General features: G+C 34.8%; 2 protein-coding genes and 1 pseudogene across 2 annotated transcripts; 2 read left to right on the forward strand and 1 right to left on the reverse strand.

The window, feature by feature from the left end:
* Positions 1 to 766: 766 nt before the first annotated feature.
* On the reverse strand, positions 767 to 1705 carry LOC143396989 (olfactory receptor 6C3-like). The gene has a single exon (XM_076852988.1). The coding sequence runs from the start codon at positions 1703 to 1705 to the stop codon at positions 767 to 769; it is 939 nt and encodes a 312-aa protein (XP_076709103.1).
* A 13176-nt stretch (positions 1706 to 14881) lies between these two features.
* On the forward strand, positions 14882 to 15754 carry LOC143398494 (developmental pluripotency-associated protein 2 pseudogene; annotated as a pseudogene).
* A 1737-nt stretch (positions 15755 to 17491) lies between these two features.
* On the forward strand, positions 17492 to 18421 carry LOC143396990 (olfactory receptor 6C6-like). The gene has a single exon (XM_076852989.1). The coding sequence runs from the start codon at positions 17492 to 17494 to the stop codon at positions 18419 to 18421; it is 930 nt and encodes a 309-aa protein (XP_076709104.1).
* Positions 18422 to 18913: the final 492 nt, after the last annotated feature.

Here is an 18913-nt window from a genome sequence, read left to right on the forward strand (position 1 = left end):
AATTTATCCATTTATAAAAAAAAAATACGTAACCATGTCTATTTTGCCATGTAGCTGTAATGATTAAATAAGATATGGTACAGGACAACCTAGTCTAAAATAAAGCATGGAATAAATAGTTTTTAATAAAATTTCTATCACACTTGCAGTTTGCAAAAGAGCATTGGTGGCTACATAAATATTCAACTTTATGTGTACATTTTGAAAAAAAATATGTATAGATAAACAAGGAGAACATATAAAACTACATAGAACATGTACTTAAACCAAATCAAGGAAATAGAAAAATTGCAATTACTTCTAAGTGGAAAAAAAATATCCAAGTCCTACGGAGACTGGTAATAATTGAACAAATATTGCAAACAACATGCAAAATAATTTGTGGTAGATAATAATTAGTTACATAGTTCATGTTAATTTTTAAAAAGAAACTGTAGGTAGTTAAATGAAAAATAAACTTTAATATTATTAAAACAACAATGTATTATAAAATATTTTCATTATTAATAATAACTAGTAAAGTGATTTAAGTTCTATAGCCACTGCTTTTCTAGTCGGTTTTCTAAATCAATGATTACATGGAACCTACAGATAGTTTTAATGGGAGACACAACATAGTCACTTGCAGGTTAAAAAGAAAGCTGAAATCAAGGAGCTCAGCACTGCAGGTAGCTGTGGTCTGAATATAGAAGGATAGAGGAGAAGTAAACTTTGATTTCCCTGGTTGAATCTTCACCATGGCACTCATTCAGGTCACTACATATTTTCATTTGCTTCTGTAAAATACTACCTTATGAACCAAGTGTTTGAAGCTTTGTTTTACTTGCTGGTTCCTCAAAGTGTAAATAAAAGGGTTCAACATGGGAGGAATAGTAGTGTTGAGGAGAGCTACTCCTTTGGTCAGTGACGCTCTTTCTTTTGCTGAAGGCTTGACATACATGAATATGCAGCTTCCATAAGAGATGGAGATGACAATCATGTGAGAGGAGCAAGTGGAGAAAGCCTTTTTCCTCTGGCCAGCAGATGGGATTCTCAGAATGGTGCTAATGATGCATATGTAGGACAGAATCACCAACGCCAATGTGAAGAGAAGAGTAACAAAGGCAAAGTAAAAGCCAATCATCTCTAAAAGTGATGTATCAGAGCAAGAGAGTTCCAGGATAGGGAAGTAGTCACAAGAGAAGTGATTGATGACATTGGAAGCACAGAAATCTAACCTGAGGATAAGCATAAGGGGTGGGAAGATGGTCAGAACTCCTGCCAGCCATGAACCAAAGACAAGAAGGGAGCAGACTTTCTTACTCATGATGGTGGTGTAATGCAGTGGCTTGCAGATGGCGACATAGCGATCATAGGACATAGCAGTTAGAAGGAAAAATTCAGACACACCCATGGAGATGAAGAAATATAATTGAGCTAAACAGTTGTTATAGGAAATGGTCTTGATTTTAGTAATTATTGACCCCAAAAATCTGGGGATGGAAACACTGGTGAATGCAATTTCCAAGAAGGAGAAATTCCGGAGGAAGAAATACATAGGGGTCTTTAGATGTGAGTCCAGCAAGGTGAGAATGATGATGGTTAGGTTTCCAGTGATGTTTGATAAATAAGTTACAAATAAAAAGATAAAAAGTATAACCTGAAGCTCTGGTTTGTCTGATATGCCCAAGAGTACAAACTCTTTAATCATTGTGTGGTTTCTCATTCTGAATTTTTCTCTCTTCCAACAAAGTCTATTGGTGCAAAACAAAGCAAATATGTAGAAGAAGTTTTGTGGTAAAGTATTAAAAATTAAATTTGATATTAATATCTCCAATGATGCTTTTGCAACATCCACTCATTCCTAAAAATCAGAAAACATACACACATCTTCAGTTGTGATCAAATGTGGATCCCAGACATATTTTAAGTCTCTTCATCAATAAATTTACGTCAAACCTTGAAGAATTTTCAAATTTTCTGTATGTGCAATATACCTTTGAATTATAGATTTCTTCAAAAATATTTATCAAATAAATCTGTAGTTTGAAAATTTAGACATTGTCTTCCAGGTTCTAAGATTATATACTTTTAAGACTAAATTATGTAATTTTTACTTTAATTCTGATGCCTTTTATAAACTTAGAAAATTGATCAGTGGGAATTGGTGACCTAATCCCAGTCACTAAACTTAAATAGTGATTATTTTTATTCTCAATATATATAAATGTGATTATTTTATTCTCAATAAATATACTTTTTAAATATAGCCATGGGAATAAATGTGTTTCAATCACAGAAATATAGAACTTGAGTTACCATGGTTGTAAAAAAAAATGTTCTAAATTTATGAAAAGAAATACAGAGGCCAGAGAAATTAGTTAACATTGAGATAGAACTCAATAATATATAGATATATACAACCTAGTAATGCTTTTATAGCATTTTATACTCATTGTTTAAAGTATCAAATGAGTTTTAAATGTGTATTATATTCACTTTGTCCCTTTACTCTTCAACTTGCCTGAGGACAAGACAGAAATCATAAGGGGTTTCCTGATGCCAATATATGGCATTGTTTTTCCTTCTCAAGGCTAAACAATCAGAATAAATGAAATTTGCTCTAGGATTCACTTTATAGAAATCACGTTCTCCACAATATACCCTATAGTACTTCTATCTGTCCTATTCTCTGTCTCCCTAGCAGTCAGCACTATGTCTGCGATAGAAGTTCTCAACTATATTTGTTGTATTACTTTTTCTCTTTAGCAGAAATAGGACAACTCAAGAGATGAGAAGTGTTAATGCTGACAATGTGCATTTTTTTCTTCTTTCCATTTTATTTTTCTGTCAATCATTATTTGCATATATTTGTCATGAATATATCGCAAAACTAGCAACTCAAATGCAGAAAGTATTACTGTGGTTTGAAAAAAGGTGGAAACATTAAAATGTAAAATTACAATAATATTTCTGTAAAAGTGGTAATTTGAGCATCCTTGTTATTTATTCCAACAAAATAGGCTTTTGTATGAGAGTTTTTTCTCATAAAATAAATAAATTTATTGAAAGATATGGAACATACTTTCTAATATGTCTGATGGTGCCAATCAGAAACATAAGCCAAATATTTCTTGATTTTCTTCAAATATAAAATTCAACACATTCATAACATACTTCAGGAGGTTTTTTTTGTCATTTTGCTCACTCTTTCCCTGTGTCTATTACATAGAGAAAGTATAGGCTGAATATCATGTCAGATTTCTGTTAGCCTTGATTATAAACAGAAACATTGCTCTGACCCAAAATTCAAAACCTACTCCTGCAAACCTGAATGTTCTTTATATAAATTTTCACAGATTATTGCTTCAACATACTGTAAGATGAAACATTTCAAAACTCTGTGCATAAGATAGAGTATCACACAAAGATAACACAACTTTACATTCTCTGTGTACTATATAACCCCCCAGAGGCTAGATTGAAGAAAGGAAGCATTCAAGTGGAGATAAGTTCAAGAGAGGTAGTGGTGTCATTATGTACCTTTCTGGAGAGCCAAGCCATAGAGCAGCATAAAAGCAAAAGAGTTCTAGTCAGCTAATACAATCAACCTACTTTCCCTTTGGCCGTACCTAATTTTCCTAACATGCACATGGACTTAGGCTATACTCAGGAGATAATGTATTTTCAATTCCTTGGGGGTTGATTAAATCCAGGACTGAGCAACTCCACAGTGGATGGTATCCATCTTGTATTCATTTATACATCTCTCCAACATAGATCAGAATGAATGACTAAGAAATCCTTTTAAAATCCTTACAAATCAGAATAGTGGGGCTGGTTCAGTGGTAGAGTGATCGCCTAGCATGTGTGAGGCACTGGGTTCAATCCTCAGCACCACATAAAAAATAAGTATATAAAACAATTATGTCCAACTACAAAAAAAAATTTAAACTCAGAAGAGCACCTCAAGCTTTAGCTTTTAATTTTTAATGTTAAAGTTAATGCATGCTTAATTAAGAGAATCGAGAGTATAAAGTAACCAGTGGAATGTTCTTTACGTTTCCAAACAAACTTCCATTTCTCTCAAGTCTTCAAATTATCCAGCATAAAGCATTGTTTTCTGTATCCTCCTAAAAACATCATTACATTTACACTCATAGAATTTTTTCTTTATAAACTAATGCAGTTTTAATACACAGTATATTCTGCAACTTTCCTGTTTTTTTTTTTCAGTTAGTAATCTTTAATGAACATTATTCCTTATCAAGTTATCCAGAAAGAACTCATCCTTTTGTAACAATTGGCTAGAATACCAGAAGGAATTATTTTAATGTAATAAATTTAATTGCTGGCTTGAAATTACGGGTTATATTGTTTTTAATTTAATATCATTAGTTATGATGTTATAGTATGTTCTTATGCATTCCTTCGCATCTGTACAAATATAACTTTCTGATACATCAACATTTCTCTGCTACAGACAAGACAAATCTTTTGCATCACATCCTAACCAACACTGGATGTTATAAATCACTTATGTTTCACAAGCAGACAAAAACGATATGCTAATTAATTTAATGATAAAGGCAGTATCATTAGAACCAGATCATAGTACATGGGTTTTGAGGTTAAAGAGATAAAATTTATTATCATTACCCTAGGTACATGTATGACTATACATGTGGTGTGACTCTACATCATGCACAGAGAAATAAAAAGTTGTGCTCCATTTGTGTACAATGAATCAAAAAGCTTTCTGCTATCATGTATGACTGATTAGAACTAATAAAAATTAATTGAAAAAAAAACTAGACATGATGGAACAAAGACTTAGCTGGAGCAGATTCTGCAGGATACCTGTCTGCATTGAGCATAGATGTCCTTAAAATCCTTGGTGCAAATGGTGAAACAAGAAGTCAATAAAGAGGGAGCCATTTCCTTTTTCCTACCCAATCAATAACAGGCTATCAACATTTCTATTAGTTAGGGAGTGAAGGGGCAAGTTGGAAAGCATAGCTGTTCCCAACCTTTGTGGCAAATTAGAATCACCAAGGGAGATTTTAAAGATTTTATGTCCTGAATTCCGGTGTTCAAGACGTATCTCAGTTTAACTAAGAATTTCTGGAGGTGGGTCTACCATGCGGCCAGCGCAATGGTTTCATTAATGAGGTTCTTGGCATAAAAGTTAGCTAGTGAGATCGAAATAAACACACAGACTCAGTTACCTTTTTCTATGACCAGGTCCGAGACGGCTCCCCTCTCTGGTTCCCTCCTCTAACCGCCCAGCAGGGCAGCAAGGATTACTCAGGGCTAGCAGGAGAGAGAGAGCGAGCACGCCAGGGAGTAGCCTTTTATTGGGGAGCAAGAAACTCAGGGGATAATTCCATCCAATGAAGGTTAAAAGGGGGGGCCGCACTCCAAGGTCAGGGTCAGTGATTGGGCCTCCGGGGTCAGTGGTCAGTTACACCCCCACACGGACAGGTTCTCTCAACAGGAGAGGGCCGGGAAAGCTCCGACACAGCCAGAGCACCTCAGACCCTAACCAGGAGTCACCCAGTCACGTGTGAGAATGGCTTCTGACAGGTGGGAGTCGGACTGCAGAGTTTCTTGCAGATCCCTGATAGATCACCCTGGAGAAAAGTCAGGGAACCAACAGGCCAGGCTTTCAGCCCACAACCTTCCTTCATGGAAGTAGAAAGAAGTCTCCTTTGTGCAAATGTGAAAGAGGAAGAAAAATAACTTCTTTCCCAGACACTGAACAAATCATTTTGTGTCTCTCAGTCTCATATCCATTTACTTTAAAAATGGAACTTATAATACTTACTGCTAAGAGTGACTTTTTAAAATTATACTATAATATGCAGTAAAATATTTGCACATATATGGCATACAGTAGATATTTTTCCTTGCTGTAAGAGGACAGGACATTCAGTACCGGTTAAGTATAAAAATCAAAGCACTCTGTAGTGAATTACCTTAACTCTTTGTTGCCTTGGCATCCATTCGGAGTCTAGATTTTACTTTTTATACCAGAAGCAGGGCTTAGCCACTCTTGTTTGTTTGTTTGTTATTAGTATTTCTTTTTTATTTTTTTTAAGTTTTGAAATGCCATAGTGAATACTTACATCTAGATTTTTTTATTAGTTGCACATGACATTACAATGATGTTGACTTATACATTTGAACCAAATTGGGTATAATTTCTCATTTTTCCAAATGTACAGGTTGCAGAATCACATTAGTTATACAGTCACCTATATACATACAGCAATATTAGTGTCTATTTTATTCTGCTGCCCTTCCTATCCGCCCTTCCCCTCCCCTCCCCTCCCATCACTTCTCTCTACCCAATCTAATATGACACATTTCTTTTTTTTTCTTCCCCCTCACATCATCATACATGTATTTTGTAAAACGATGAGGGTCTCATTCGGTCTTCCGTGCAATTGCCCTTCTCCCTCTTTTTCCCTCCCACCTCTCTTCCCTATTTAGTGGTAATCTTCTTCTCATGCTCTTCCTCCCTACCCCATTTTGAGTCACCCCCCTTATATCAGAGAGGACACTCTTGACATAGGTTTAGGTCTCTGTCTCCTCCTAGTTCCTCATTCAGGTAGGGATGGATATCTGCATTAGGCAACTGCCTCCTTGTGACCATCTTCCTATGGCACATGTAGAAACAATCAACTTGACTCTCTTCAGTGATCCCACACCCCACATGGACTGTGTAAATATGTTGTAGTGAAACAGGCCAGAGACCCCCTACCCGAAGATCCTCACCATAATTGTTCTTCATAACAGAATATCAGCAAAGATTTCTGCAAAAGAGCTTAGGGGGTTAGAACTTCCTAGTTCCTGTTGCTCTGTCTTGCAAAAACTGATTTTAACTGCTGATATTACTCCTGCTTTTGTGGTAACACATGTAAAAACTCTGACTGTTCTAAAACATAGATGAAAAACACTTTCTGAGAACTCAAAGAAAACATTACTTTATGTAGACCTCTGCAAAAATGTAAACCTTCAAGGCCCTCTTCCCACTAGGTATAAACTTCAAAGAATTTCTAGACTTTGTCCAGAGAATCTTTTAGGTGATAGGCCCTCTAGACCCTGCAATCAATAAACCTGCTTTCTTAAAGTTGAGAGAGAGTGAGAGAGAAGAAAGAGAGAGAGAGAGAGAAAATTTCTTAGTAAACTTGCAAAATTTATTTGCCCTTTCTTAGTATCAGTTTCCTATGCACAAAATGAAAAGATTGGTACTTTTGACTCATAGGATTCTGTAACAATTAAATGAGATAATGCACAAAAGTGCTTAGCAGAGTAGTTAAGTTATACAAATCCTTACTATATAAGTGTTATATATTTTTAAAATGTACTTTTCCAACTAATAGAGACTGAACATTTTTAAATATTTGTTTTTCTTGTCCATTAATTGACTAGTTTATGTTCATTTTACATTATCTTGTCTTCTTTACTAGCAGGAGACATATATGTATAATATTATATCTTATCTGTTGCAATGTAGTTTCAGCTTATGTTTTAACTTTTTACAGTGTAGTTCAACTGGCAGTCTTTCATGGATTCTTAGTAGTCTGTCTTTCTAAAAACATCCTTATACAGAGACCTCAAATTTATAAAAAAAATTATATTTGTGTAAATTTAATACTTTTATGCATATTGTTTTGACATCTGTATCCTTAATTCATCCAGGACTTTTTTTTTTTTTTTTTTGCAGTGCTGGGGAGCAATCTCAGGCTCTTACCCATGCTAGGCAATGCTCTACCTCTGAGCTTCACCCTTACCCCAGAATTTATTTCTCTGTGAGATACAGATCTCTCTTTTTGGTTTTGTTTGTTTGTTTGTTTTTGTTTTTGTTTTCCAGCAGAAAGCCAACTTACCTAACAACTCCAAGGTCTATATAAACAATATGAGAAGCTGGATAGTGAGTTATCAAGAGGCCAAGGTCACTTTAATCTTCTATTAGTAACATTTTTTACCCTAAAATTCTCACTAATAATATCCATATGCAATCTTACAGGTAGGATGGAGCTGGATCTGCTGAACTAAAAAATTGATCTGGGATAATTAAGCTTCTTAGTTTTCTGGGGAAAAAAATATTCTTTTTTGCAAGAGCCTTGTTGTCCTCCTATCATTTCAGTCTTTTTCATAAATCTATGCACTCCTTAATTTTTGCCTTTCAGGACATCTGCTTTTTGTTAATTTTTTTTTTTGTATTAATTAACTGATACCTTTTGTTTTCCTCTAAACATTGACACATGTCCTGCCTGCCTCTTCTCTCTCTCTCTCTCTCTCTCTCTCTCTCTCTCTCTCTCTCTCTCTCTCCATATTGTGTCCAGAGGTGAGCGTGTAAGTTCAACAGGGCTACTGCCCAGCCTTCTCACCCATTCCATCTGTAGACCAATTGGGATGCACTGCACATTTCATTCCAAGAGCCCCTGTCCATTTCTGACAAGGAGATATTTGAGAAAGGAGGCACAGGAGTATCACTGCTTTTCTATCTGACCCTGATCAATCCCAGTTCCCTACCCCATCAGCCAAGCTCCTTATCTCAGAGACCAGAGCACCAGTTGCAAATGAAAATGTCCTTCATTATTCTCCACTGTGCAGTCTGATCAACCAGACACGGTGGATGCAATGGCCACTGTGAGTTTCTACCTAGTCTGTGTTATAGTTCACTCCTATGTCCAGACAGATTAATGGCATAAGCAGTCACCAATCCAGTGACAAGTCTCCCCTTGTTTCCAGAGTGTGAGACTTCTGCTTGCTTTCTGCACATTCTTCTTCTGCTTCCTTTAGGGATAATAACAACCCTACAATCTCTCCATGGATGGAGATTTTCCTTCAGTGAGAACAGAAAGGATGGTACCCCCTGTCTTTACCTCAGCAGGTTTGTTCCTGAGATTTATTTCTATGATCATTCATTGAAAGAAGACAAGGAGACCTTGACAATCCCAAAAGACATAGTTCTCCTTTCTCTCTGGTTTGCTAGCAATAAGTACATACTAGAAGCATCCCCTTACTAGAAGGATGTGAGACCTCTGCTTATTTAGGCAGCAGAGTGGGTACTCACATCTTCTTCCCTAGATTGCTCTCACAATAAATCCAGATCTTTAAAACTCTCTCTGGATGTGGTTTTTGCAAGCACTCAGTGTCTCAATTTTTCATTGTTTATCCAAGGTATTGGTTACGAAATCACTGTATTCTTGAAATTTGACAGAGTTCAGAATTCCTGAGTCCCCCACACTATGAAGAATAAAAAGGTTAATTTAACATTTGCAAAGTGTCTCTCTAGCTTGAAAGTGAGAAGACTGATCAAGAGTGCAGGCTATTCAATGTTTATCAAAATTTTAATGTCATTTTCAAAGAAATAGAACAACTCATTTTAAAATTCATATTGACTCAGGAAAGACTCCAACAAACCAAAACAATCTTGAGCAAACAGAACAAAACTGAAACCCTAAACTTCCCTAATTTTAAAATACATTATGAAGCTATTATAATCAAAGCAATGTGGCACTGGCATATAAACGAAAACAATAAGAAATGGAAGAGGATACAAAGCCCATATATCGACCCCAAATTATTTTATTTTTAACAAAGTTTTCATGACCACACAACAGAGAAATAATATTCTTTTTAATAAATAGTGTTGGAGAAACTGAATATCCACATACAGAAGGGAAAAGTTGAACTTTCATCTCACACAGTGAATTTGGGCTTCTAAACAAAACTCTACCCAAAATGGATAAAAGATTTAAATGTAAGGACTACAACTGTTGAGCCGCTAGGAGAAAACATGGAATGAGCTCAGGGCATTGCTTTGGACAATGATTTATCGGAAACAACTCTCAAACACAGATAACAAAAGCAAGAGTAGACCAAATGGGATGACAACAAGCTAAAAATATTCTCAATGGTCAAGGAAACAAATAACACAGTGAAGAGGAAACCATGGACTGGGAGGAAATATCTGCTAATCATGTATCTGACAAGGAACCAATATGCAAGATATATAAGGAATGAAAGCAACTAAAGAGCAAGAAAACAAATAATTTGATTTAAAAATTGGCAAAGATTCAGAACAGACATTCCTTTAAAGAAAATAAGCAAATGGTAAACAAGTTTGTGAAAACATACACAGCCTCTCTAATCATCAGGGATTTTAAAATAAAACCACAATAAGATATCAACTCATGAAATTTTGAATGCCTGTTATAAGAAAGATGAATGATAACAAGTGTTATAAAGGATGTGGAGAAAAGGGAACCCTGTATACTGATGGTGAGAATGTACATTATTAGTACAGCAATTTGAGAAAATAGTATGGCAGTTTCTCAGAAAACTAAAAACAGATTACTTTATAGTCCAGTTATCACATTTCTTCACTCTCCTGGTTATGTATGGAAAGGAAATTAAATTGGCATAAGAAAGAGACATGTACACACTCCCATGTTGATTGTGGAACTACTCACAATTTCTAAGACATAGAATCATCTTGGTTGCCCATCAGGGGATCAACAGATAAAGAAAATGTAGTACATATACACAAAGGAATATATTTGGCCATAAAAAGGATAAAATTTTGTCTTTGGCAGAAAAGTGGAAGTAACTGAAGGACATTGTGTTAAGTGATATAAGCCAGAAACAGAAAAATAAGTACTACATGTTCTTTCTCATATTTAGAAACCTTAGATTTTTGAATGCAGAACAGTGATTAGTAGAGGTTGGCAAGAGTTAGGGTGTGTGAAGAGTGAGTAAAGGAGTCTGGATTTGATTAGCAAACACTATATATATATAGTATATATATATATATAGTTGAGACATTATTTTAAACCCACAATTAATGCATGTTCATCAAAAGTAAAATGATTTCAAAAATTAAGAAAAAGTAATTAATACATGGTAAAAATGTCCATAGTTTGGCAAGTAACAAAGTAAGATGTTTAACTCAGTCTCTGATTCAACTACACCTAAACAAAAATAACTGGAAGAAAATGTTCTTATATATGAATGATTATTTAAGGGTTTGAACACCATAGAACACCATAGAAATTTAACACCATAGAAATTGAACCTTTATTTTATATTTTACTTTATTTTTCTTCCAGGATTTCTACAAAAAAATTTTTATCAACTTTTGAATCAGAAACACATCTACCGAAATTCCTTAGTGTTGCCAATAAACTTGTTCTCAGGAGTGACATAGCCCATCGGCATTGGCATCATCTGACAGCATGTTAGAAATTCAAAGCCTATTAAAGGAAAATGCTATTTAAAAATCTGAAGGTTCTCAGGTGTCATGACAAAATTCCTGTGTGCTCAAGGAGATGACATTTTCTTCCTGGATTTCTATCCTGTCACTTTTTATTTATTTCATGTGTTTTATTTTAGTATCTTTGCACCTCAATTATTCCCACATTTAAGCAAATCAAAGCACTTAAAAAATTAATATTTTGGCCATGTGTTTTAGATGCTATTTTAAAAAGTAAACATGGTGATGTTAGTAGACGTAATACTTAAAAACATGTTTATCTTTGAATGGAAATATATAATATCATCTTCTTAAGCCTACATATAGATCATTCAGTAAAAAAAAATTAAATGAAATATCAGATTCTCCAAATTTTAATTTTCTCGATGAAAAAATTTATAGCTAAAATGTTCAAAGGGCACATTAAGTATGTATTACTTGAGAAGCTATAATTTCAAGATTTATTATTTAAATCTCCCCTGACATTGTTATCATTCCAATATGAAGTGTTCCTCCAAATCTCCCATGTTAATATTATAATTTTCAGAGGTGAAATAATTGGATTGTAAAAGCTGCAGCTTAATCAGTCCATTCTAGTTTGAATGGACTGGGTAGTAAATGTAGGCAGGTGGGGCATGACTGGAAGAGATGAGTGCAGACCCTGGAAGAGTGCATCTTCCCTATGCATCCTCTCCTACTTCCTAATTCTGCAATGTTAGCTGCCTTCCTCCCCTGGCCCTTCCCCTGTGATGTGCTACCTCACTTTGGGACCAGAGCAAAGGAGTTGTCCATCTGAGGCTGGGGCCTCTGAAACCATGAGCCCCAAACAATTCCCTACTGTAATTTGTTCTTGTAGGTATTTTGGTAATATCAATGAAAAGTTAACTGTAACAAACATGTATGCTTGTGTTTTATAGTGAGACATCAAGATGAACAAATTTGATAACATTAATCATGATGTTATGGAATCTAGTGCAAATACAATCTCTCAAGAAAAATATGGCTGTGATAAAAATGCAAAAGATAAACGTGAAAAGGAAATTAAGAAAAAATTCATTCATAAAAACATTAAAAGAAATAAACTAGGAAGACATTCAACTAAGGTATTGATAGCCTAGGGCTCTGAAAACTATAAAACCTTGATGAAAGAATGTTAGGAATACATAGGTAAATGGAAGACACCCAAGTCCACAGATTAGTTAATTTGTTATTGTAAAAATGTCCATATGAACCCATCATGATTTACAGAGTCAATGTAACCCTATCAAAATTCCAATTTTTATTGGCAAATTGCCTTTTTATTGCCACAATATCGGTCTAGTAGTTGAAATGTTGTTAGTTTGACTTAGAAACTGAATATTTAACTTGAATTAAAAATATATATCCTTGTCCATATGGGTAGTAGCTATTTTCTTAGGCACTATTATCCTAAGTTGTCTTCTCAACAGCTGGTTAAAAAAGAGACATATTATATACAAATGATTTTGTTGGAAAGATGATTGAGGTTGAATTTAATGACAATGTTCATCTTCTGTGAGTATATGGTTGGATGAACTTTGACAAATATGTGTAATTATGCTACCATTACCAGAATAAAAATATAAAATATTTCTGTCACCCACCCCAAAAATGTTCTCCCATAATACTTCTCTAGCCAATCCCTGCCTTCAGTCCAAGCAGATACTCACTGATTATATTTTTGTCTCAATAGTTCAGCATTTCCAGAGTTATATAAATGTAATTATACAGAATTTTTGTATGATTATAAAGCCAATTATATCACTTTTTTCACTCAGTAATACAATTTTTAGGATTCATTCATGTTTTATACATATGGGTATTTCATTCAATTGTATGTATAAATCACTTTGGGATTTTTCACTGTTGCTCCAGATAGTGAATTGTTGATGTTCCTGTTACATATTTTATTGAGTTTTCCTAATCATTTGTGATACTTCTCAAGGATACTTTCTCTTCATTTTTTACTTTAATTATGGGGGGGTATTTTATTGCCAATGGTTAGTACTTTTGTCACACTGGTCCCCGGAGAAGAGTTTGTTTTTGTTTTATTTCAACATATTCCCTGGAGGTGGCAGTAAATAGAAAAATAAGTGACTGCAGCATTTATAAGTGGTCTTTCTTTCTTAGAAGAGTTATTTATGTTTCAATGGTGATTTATTTTTAATTTTCCCTTTTTTCTTTCATTTTAAAGAGCATGTATCCAATTGAGACTTTGTATAAAAGCAATCTCAATTTTAAGAACAAAATTTCAAACATTCAGCATATCTGGAATGAAAGCTAAGTGCTTATTAAAATTTTTGACATAAGGTCCCAAGTTTCCAAAGGCATATTAATCTGAGGAAAGGTGGAACTTCTTTCCTTTGCCTCTCTCCACAAAAATCATTGGTAATAAATCTTCTTACTGGGTTATAAAATATTATTATATAAACGAGTGAAATTGTCACAGAATGGAATGAATTACAACTCAAAAAAGGTAAGTCTAATATAATTTCAACTTAATTTCAAAATAAGAAACTAAGACAAATAAATAAGGAGAACCCCCAACTCTATATACTAATAATATAATCTATTCACATACCGTTATTTTCTCTCTCTCTGACCCTTTTAATCAAATATTGGCATGGCTAAAGTGATGTAGAAAAAAAATACTGAGCAATTTTTCTCTAGAATTTGGGAGAGCATGGTTCTACAACAATCTCTTAGACTCACATGTTTCAGAAATGACTGGACTAACTCCTAGAAAAGCTTGAAAATCAGAACAGAGTAAAAATGGGAATCTTAGACATAACAATGACAGAAATATGCAATGCTACAAAGTTTGTGACCACTAAGTAGATGAAGACTGCAGGTGTTCAGTTTTGATTTAAAAATATTAAAACTGCTCACTAATATCTATTTTGGAAAATCACATATTTATACATGAAATATACCAGTGATTTTTTCATATTAGTTTATTAAAAAAACAATATGGAAAGGAAAGCAATATTAATAAAACAAAGGAAAAGAATAAACGTAACACAATGCTTTAGAAACCCATTTCTTTTAAAAGTCCACAAATAAAGCATATAATGAAGCAGATGGACATGTTTAATCAAACAGAGAAATAGTATAACATGAGACTAAATAGAATTCCCGTATGTAAAAAAAAAAAAAAAAATTAGAAAAAAATTCTCTTCTGAATATTCTAGACAGTTTTATAAATAATAAGTGGAAGTACAACAAAGTGCCAAATTAATTAAATAGGTAAGAGAATATTTTTCAAAAAGATCATCTAAAAAGAAGACAAAATATTGTTTATTAAAATATATAATTTATATGATTTTATCATTCTTTGTTTTGTTTGTCCTAAACACTGCTAAATGAATATTCTGTTGAATAAAAAAATACAAGAAAATTGATAATAGTAATCGCATACTCAATGCAGAGAATATGTCAAAAAAATTAAAAGTAAAATTTTCAACTATTAGAAATTTATAGTATCTTAGTCACTGACCAACACAGTAACTGTAATATGATCCTGATTTTGAAATATCACTGATACTCATGACAAGGAGCACACAGCTTAGCTGTCCTGAGCCCTGCTGCCTTTGCCGTCTCCCAGTGTTCCTGGAAATGTCAGGCGCAAATGACAGGGTCACTGAGAAGAACTTCGTTGAGGAGCAATTGGATGAGGAAAATGTGATTTTAACACTGGTCCCAGTTACAGAGGAACAACAATATCCAATAGAAACAAGTGTTTCTTCAACTGCAGAAATCAAACAGGAAGTCTGCCTTCCTGAAACAAGACCTAATTGTAAAATACGACCCCTTCCCTTGCCGACCATTTTGCCTCCAATTCGGGATACTTTGTGAAACTGGTGCCAACAATTTAATTTGAGTACTGATGGCCAGAAAATAGAGGTTTATTTGAGGCTACAGAAGCATGCATATCCCGAACAAAAATATGATATTCCTGAAACATCTCAGGAGGCCAGATTGAAGCCAGTTTCCAGGAAATGGAAGGCAGTGGCCAATGCAGCAGGGCTTCAGGAAAGTCATAATAAGGTTAAAAAAGAGGAAGAGACTAACATGGTTGAAGTGGTAAATTCAGCTCAGGAGTCCATATTGGCATCTTGGGCAAGGATCGCTGCCAGAGCCACTCAGCGCAAGGCTGTGAATTCGTGTCCCATCCCTACTACTGTGGAGGCCTTTTTGCTGCAAACCTCTGGTGTCAGGTGGTGTGTGGTCCATGGCCAATTTCTTTCTGCAGAAACAGCAGACTGGGCTCCCCTGCAGTTCCATGCAGGTCAGACTTGGGTCCCCGACACTCCCAAGAGGATGATTTCCCTCTTCCTGTTACCTGCCTGTATTTTTCCACCCTCAGGACTAGAAGGTAATATGTTATGCCCTGAATGTGTAAAAAGGAATAAGAAGATGATGAAAGGATTAATTACAACAAGAGAGAAAAAGCAATGCACCGTAGGAGACCAAAAGGTGCCACCTTAAGCAATGTTGAAGTACTATTTTGATCTGAAGGCAATTGAGAAGAAACAGACAAAAAGTTTTCTGCTTTCCCACTATTGGCCCCAAAACAGGACATAAATTTGCAAATATTCCTCTTCCCTCCCAGGACAAGTGGTTGGAGAGCCCATAGGTAAATCATCACACAGCCTGATGAATGCTGGGCTGGTTTCTGACCGTCTTTCATTTTCAGTGTCTCCTGATCATTTGTGTCAGACTCAAGTATTAACTATACTGACAGATGATCCACAAAATACATATATTTTTAAGCAGAGCTGCTAGGTTTATGGGGAAACTGAGCAAAAGAGTTCTTTTATGCTTCTCTTTAATATTAATTTTTTTGTGTGTGTGTACTAAGATTGAACCCAGGGACACTCTACCACTGGGCTATAACCCTAACCCTCTGCCTCTTTTTTTTGTTTATTTTTTGGTACTGAGAATTTAACCACTGAGTCACATCCCCAGCCCTTTCAATTTGAGACAAATTCTTCCAAGGTTGCTTCGGTTCTCACTAAATTGCTGAGACTGCCCTTGATCTTGCAATCCTGTCTCAGCCTCCTCTAAGTAGCTAAGATATAGGTGTGCATTATCTCACCTGGCTTTAATATTAACATGTCCTATTAGTGTTGTACATTCCTTAATTGATGAGTCAATATTGGTATATTACATTTGTAATCCCCCAGAGACTTGGGAGGCTAGGTCAAGAGGATTGCAAGTTTGAGATTAGTCTCAACAGCTTAGCAAGACCCTGTCTAAAAATAAAAAGACGGAGTGTGGCTCAGTTGTAAAGCATCCCTGGTACCCCCCTCCCCCCACAAAAAAAAAAGTTGCCAAAGCCAGCTTTGGATTTGCAATCCTCCTGCCTCAGTTTCCCAAGTAGTTGGGATTATGGCCCCCACCACACTGGCCACTGACTAAGGTTTGACGTGTATCCAACATTCTGCATGATAATTCATAATTATCTAGGCCCTAATGCTCCATTCCTCAGTTCTACCTGTTTTTTCCTCCCGCCAAGCCTCTATAAATCAGATCTTTTTACTGACATTGTAACTTTGCCCTTTTTAGGATGCTTTATATTTAGAATCATACACATGTATTTTAAAATAGTCTGAAATATATATTTAAGGTCTCTTCATGTCTTCATGGATTATTTTTTTAGTGCTGAATATATCCATTCTCAAGATATACCACAGTTCATGTATCCATTCAGCTACCAAAAGACACCTTGGTTGCTTTCAAGTTTTGGCAGTTATGAATAAAGCTGCTATAAACATCAAAAAAAAAAAAAGAAATATCACTGATACTCATTCTAAAAAGACAAATTTAGAACACTTTGTGCAGGTATAATGAAAGTAATAGAAAATGAATTTTAAATAATTAACATATAATTTAATTATATGTACAGGTAAGAGGTCATTTGGAAGTAGTAAGCACATATTAACAAAAAAATATATACATTATTAAAATTCTGGGGAAATTTTGTTTGAATGTTAAGGAAAGCAAACTAGAAGGAATTTTGAATTAACCTATAGCATATAATTTCATGTCATCTAATATTTTTGGTTAGGAAAACCTTTCAAATGCATAAATCTAAGAATGTTTATCTTTTTCTGCTTTTGTGTATGTGTGTGTTGTGTGTGTGTTCTAATGCACATTTATTTAAATTTTTCTTCTTTTCCTATACAGATTTGATAAGGTTCACCAAAAAATAAATAAAATAAAATGAAGAACCAATCAATGGAAATAGAGTTCATTCTGTTAGGACTGACAGATGATCCACAATTGCAAATTGTGATTTTTCTGTTTCTATTTCTCAACTACTCATTGAGCCTAACGGGAAACTTAATCATTATTCTTCTCACTCTACTGGATCCCCGCCTTAAGACTCCCATGTATTTCTTTCTCCGTAATTTCTCCTTTTTGGAAGTCATATTCACAACAGTGTGTATTCCCAGATTCTTGGTAACCATTGTGAATGGGGACAAAACTATTTCTTATAATAACTGTGTAGCTCAATTATTTTTTTTCCTTTTACTGGGAGTTACAGAGTTTTACCTCCTGGCTGCCATGTCCTATGACCGCAAGCCTCTGCATTACCCAGTCATTATGAACAGCAGAGTGTGCTACCTACTGGTGCTCAGCTCCTGGGCAACTGGATTCTTAATCATCTTTCCCCCTTTGGTCATGGGACTCAAGCTGGATTTCTGTGCTTCCAGAATCATTGATCATTTTATGTGTGAAACATCTCCTATCCTACAGATCTCTTGCACAGACACACATGTCCTTGAAATGATGTCGTTAGTCTTAGCTGTGCTGACACTTGCGATCACGTTGGTATTAGTGATTCTCTCTTATGCTTGCATCGTTAGGACCATTCTGAAATTCCCTTCTGCACAGCAAAGGACCAAAGCTTTCTCCACCTGTACTTCCCACATGATTGTAGTCTCCATGACATATGGTAGCTGTATCTTTATGTATATAAAACCATCTGCAAAAGAAAGAGTGACTGTATCCAAAGGTGTAGCTTTGCTGTATACCTCAATTGCTCCTTTACTAAATCCCTTTATCTATACTCTAAGGAACCAGCAGGTGAAAGAAGTCTTCTGGGATGTATTACACAAGATTTTGTGTTTTTCAAAAAACAAAATTTAAGAACATGTTACAAATTATAAACTTAAAAACTGAAAACCAGTTCCATATATTTGTTATGATCATGTTTTTCTACCTCATCAGTTACTTCAGGAAGGAGATTCTCTTGAAAAGTTTTATGACTGTATTCCACTGTTCATTTTATTCTTTCTCACAAAGAATTTTGCTTTGCTATGGTAACATCCTTCAGTTTTTAAATCAAAACTGTAACTAACCTTTCCTTATAAAATAATAGATTCGCCAAAACATGACTTTTTGCATAAGTATACCTTGATAGATATAATTCATTAATTAATTCATCATGTCTTGTACCAGATATTGGGTGGAATAAAATCCTTAGTTTTAAGAAGTTTTCATTACCTGAAGGACACATACCTATAAGCCAAATATTGTTGCACAGTGTATGTAATTAGTGTTGTAATAAAAGTCTACAAAAATATTATGTTGTGGATAATATAACTTCTATGGTATTTAAAAGATGAGGAATAATTTTCA

Source organism: Callospermophilus lateralis, chromosome 4, assembly GCF_048772815.1.
Source record: "Callospermophilus lateralis isolate mCalLat2 chromosome 4, mCalLat2.hap1, whole genome shotgun sequence".
Taxonomy (NCBI): domain Eukaryota; kingdom Metazoa; phylum Chordata; class Mammalia; order Rodentia; family Sciuridae; genus Callospermophilus; species Callospermophilus lateralis.

Coding starts and splice junctions, on each gene's coding strand:
- LOC143396990 (XM_076852989.1), top strand. CDS start 17,492: ATGAAGAACCAATCAATGGAAATAGAGTTCATTCTGTTAGGACTGACA.
- LOC143396989 (XM_076852988.1), bottom strand. CDS start 1,705: ATGAGAAACCACACAATGATTAAAGAGTTTGTACTCTTGGGCATATCA.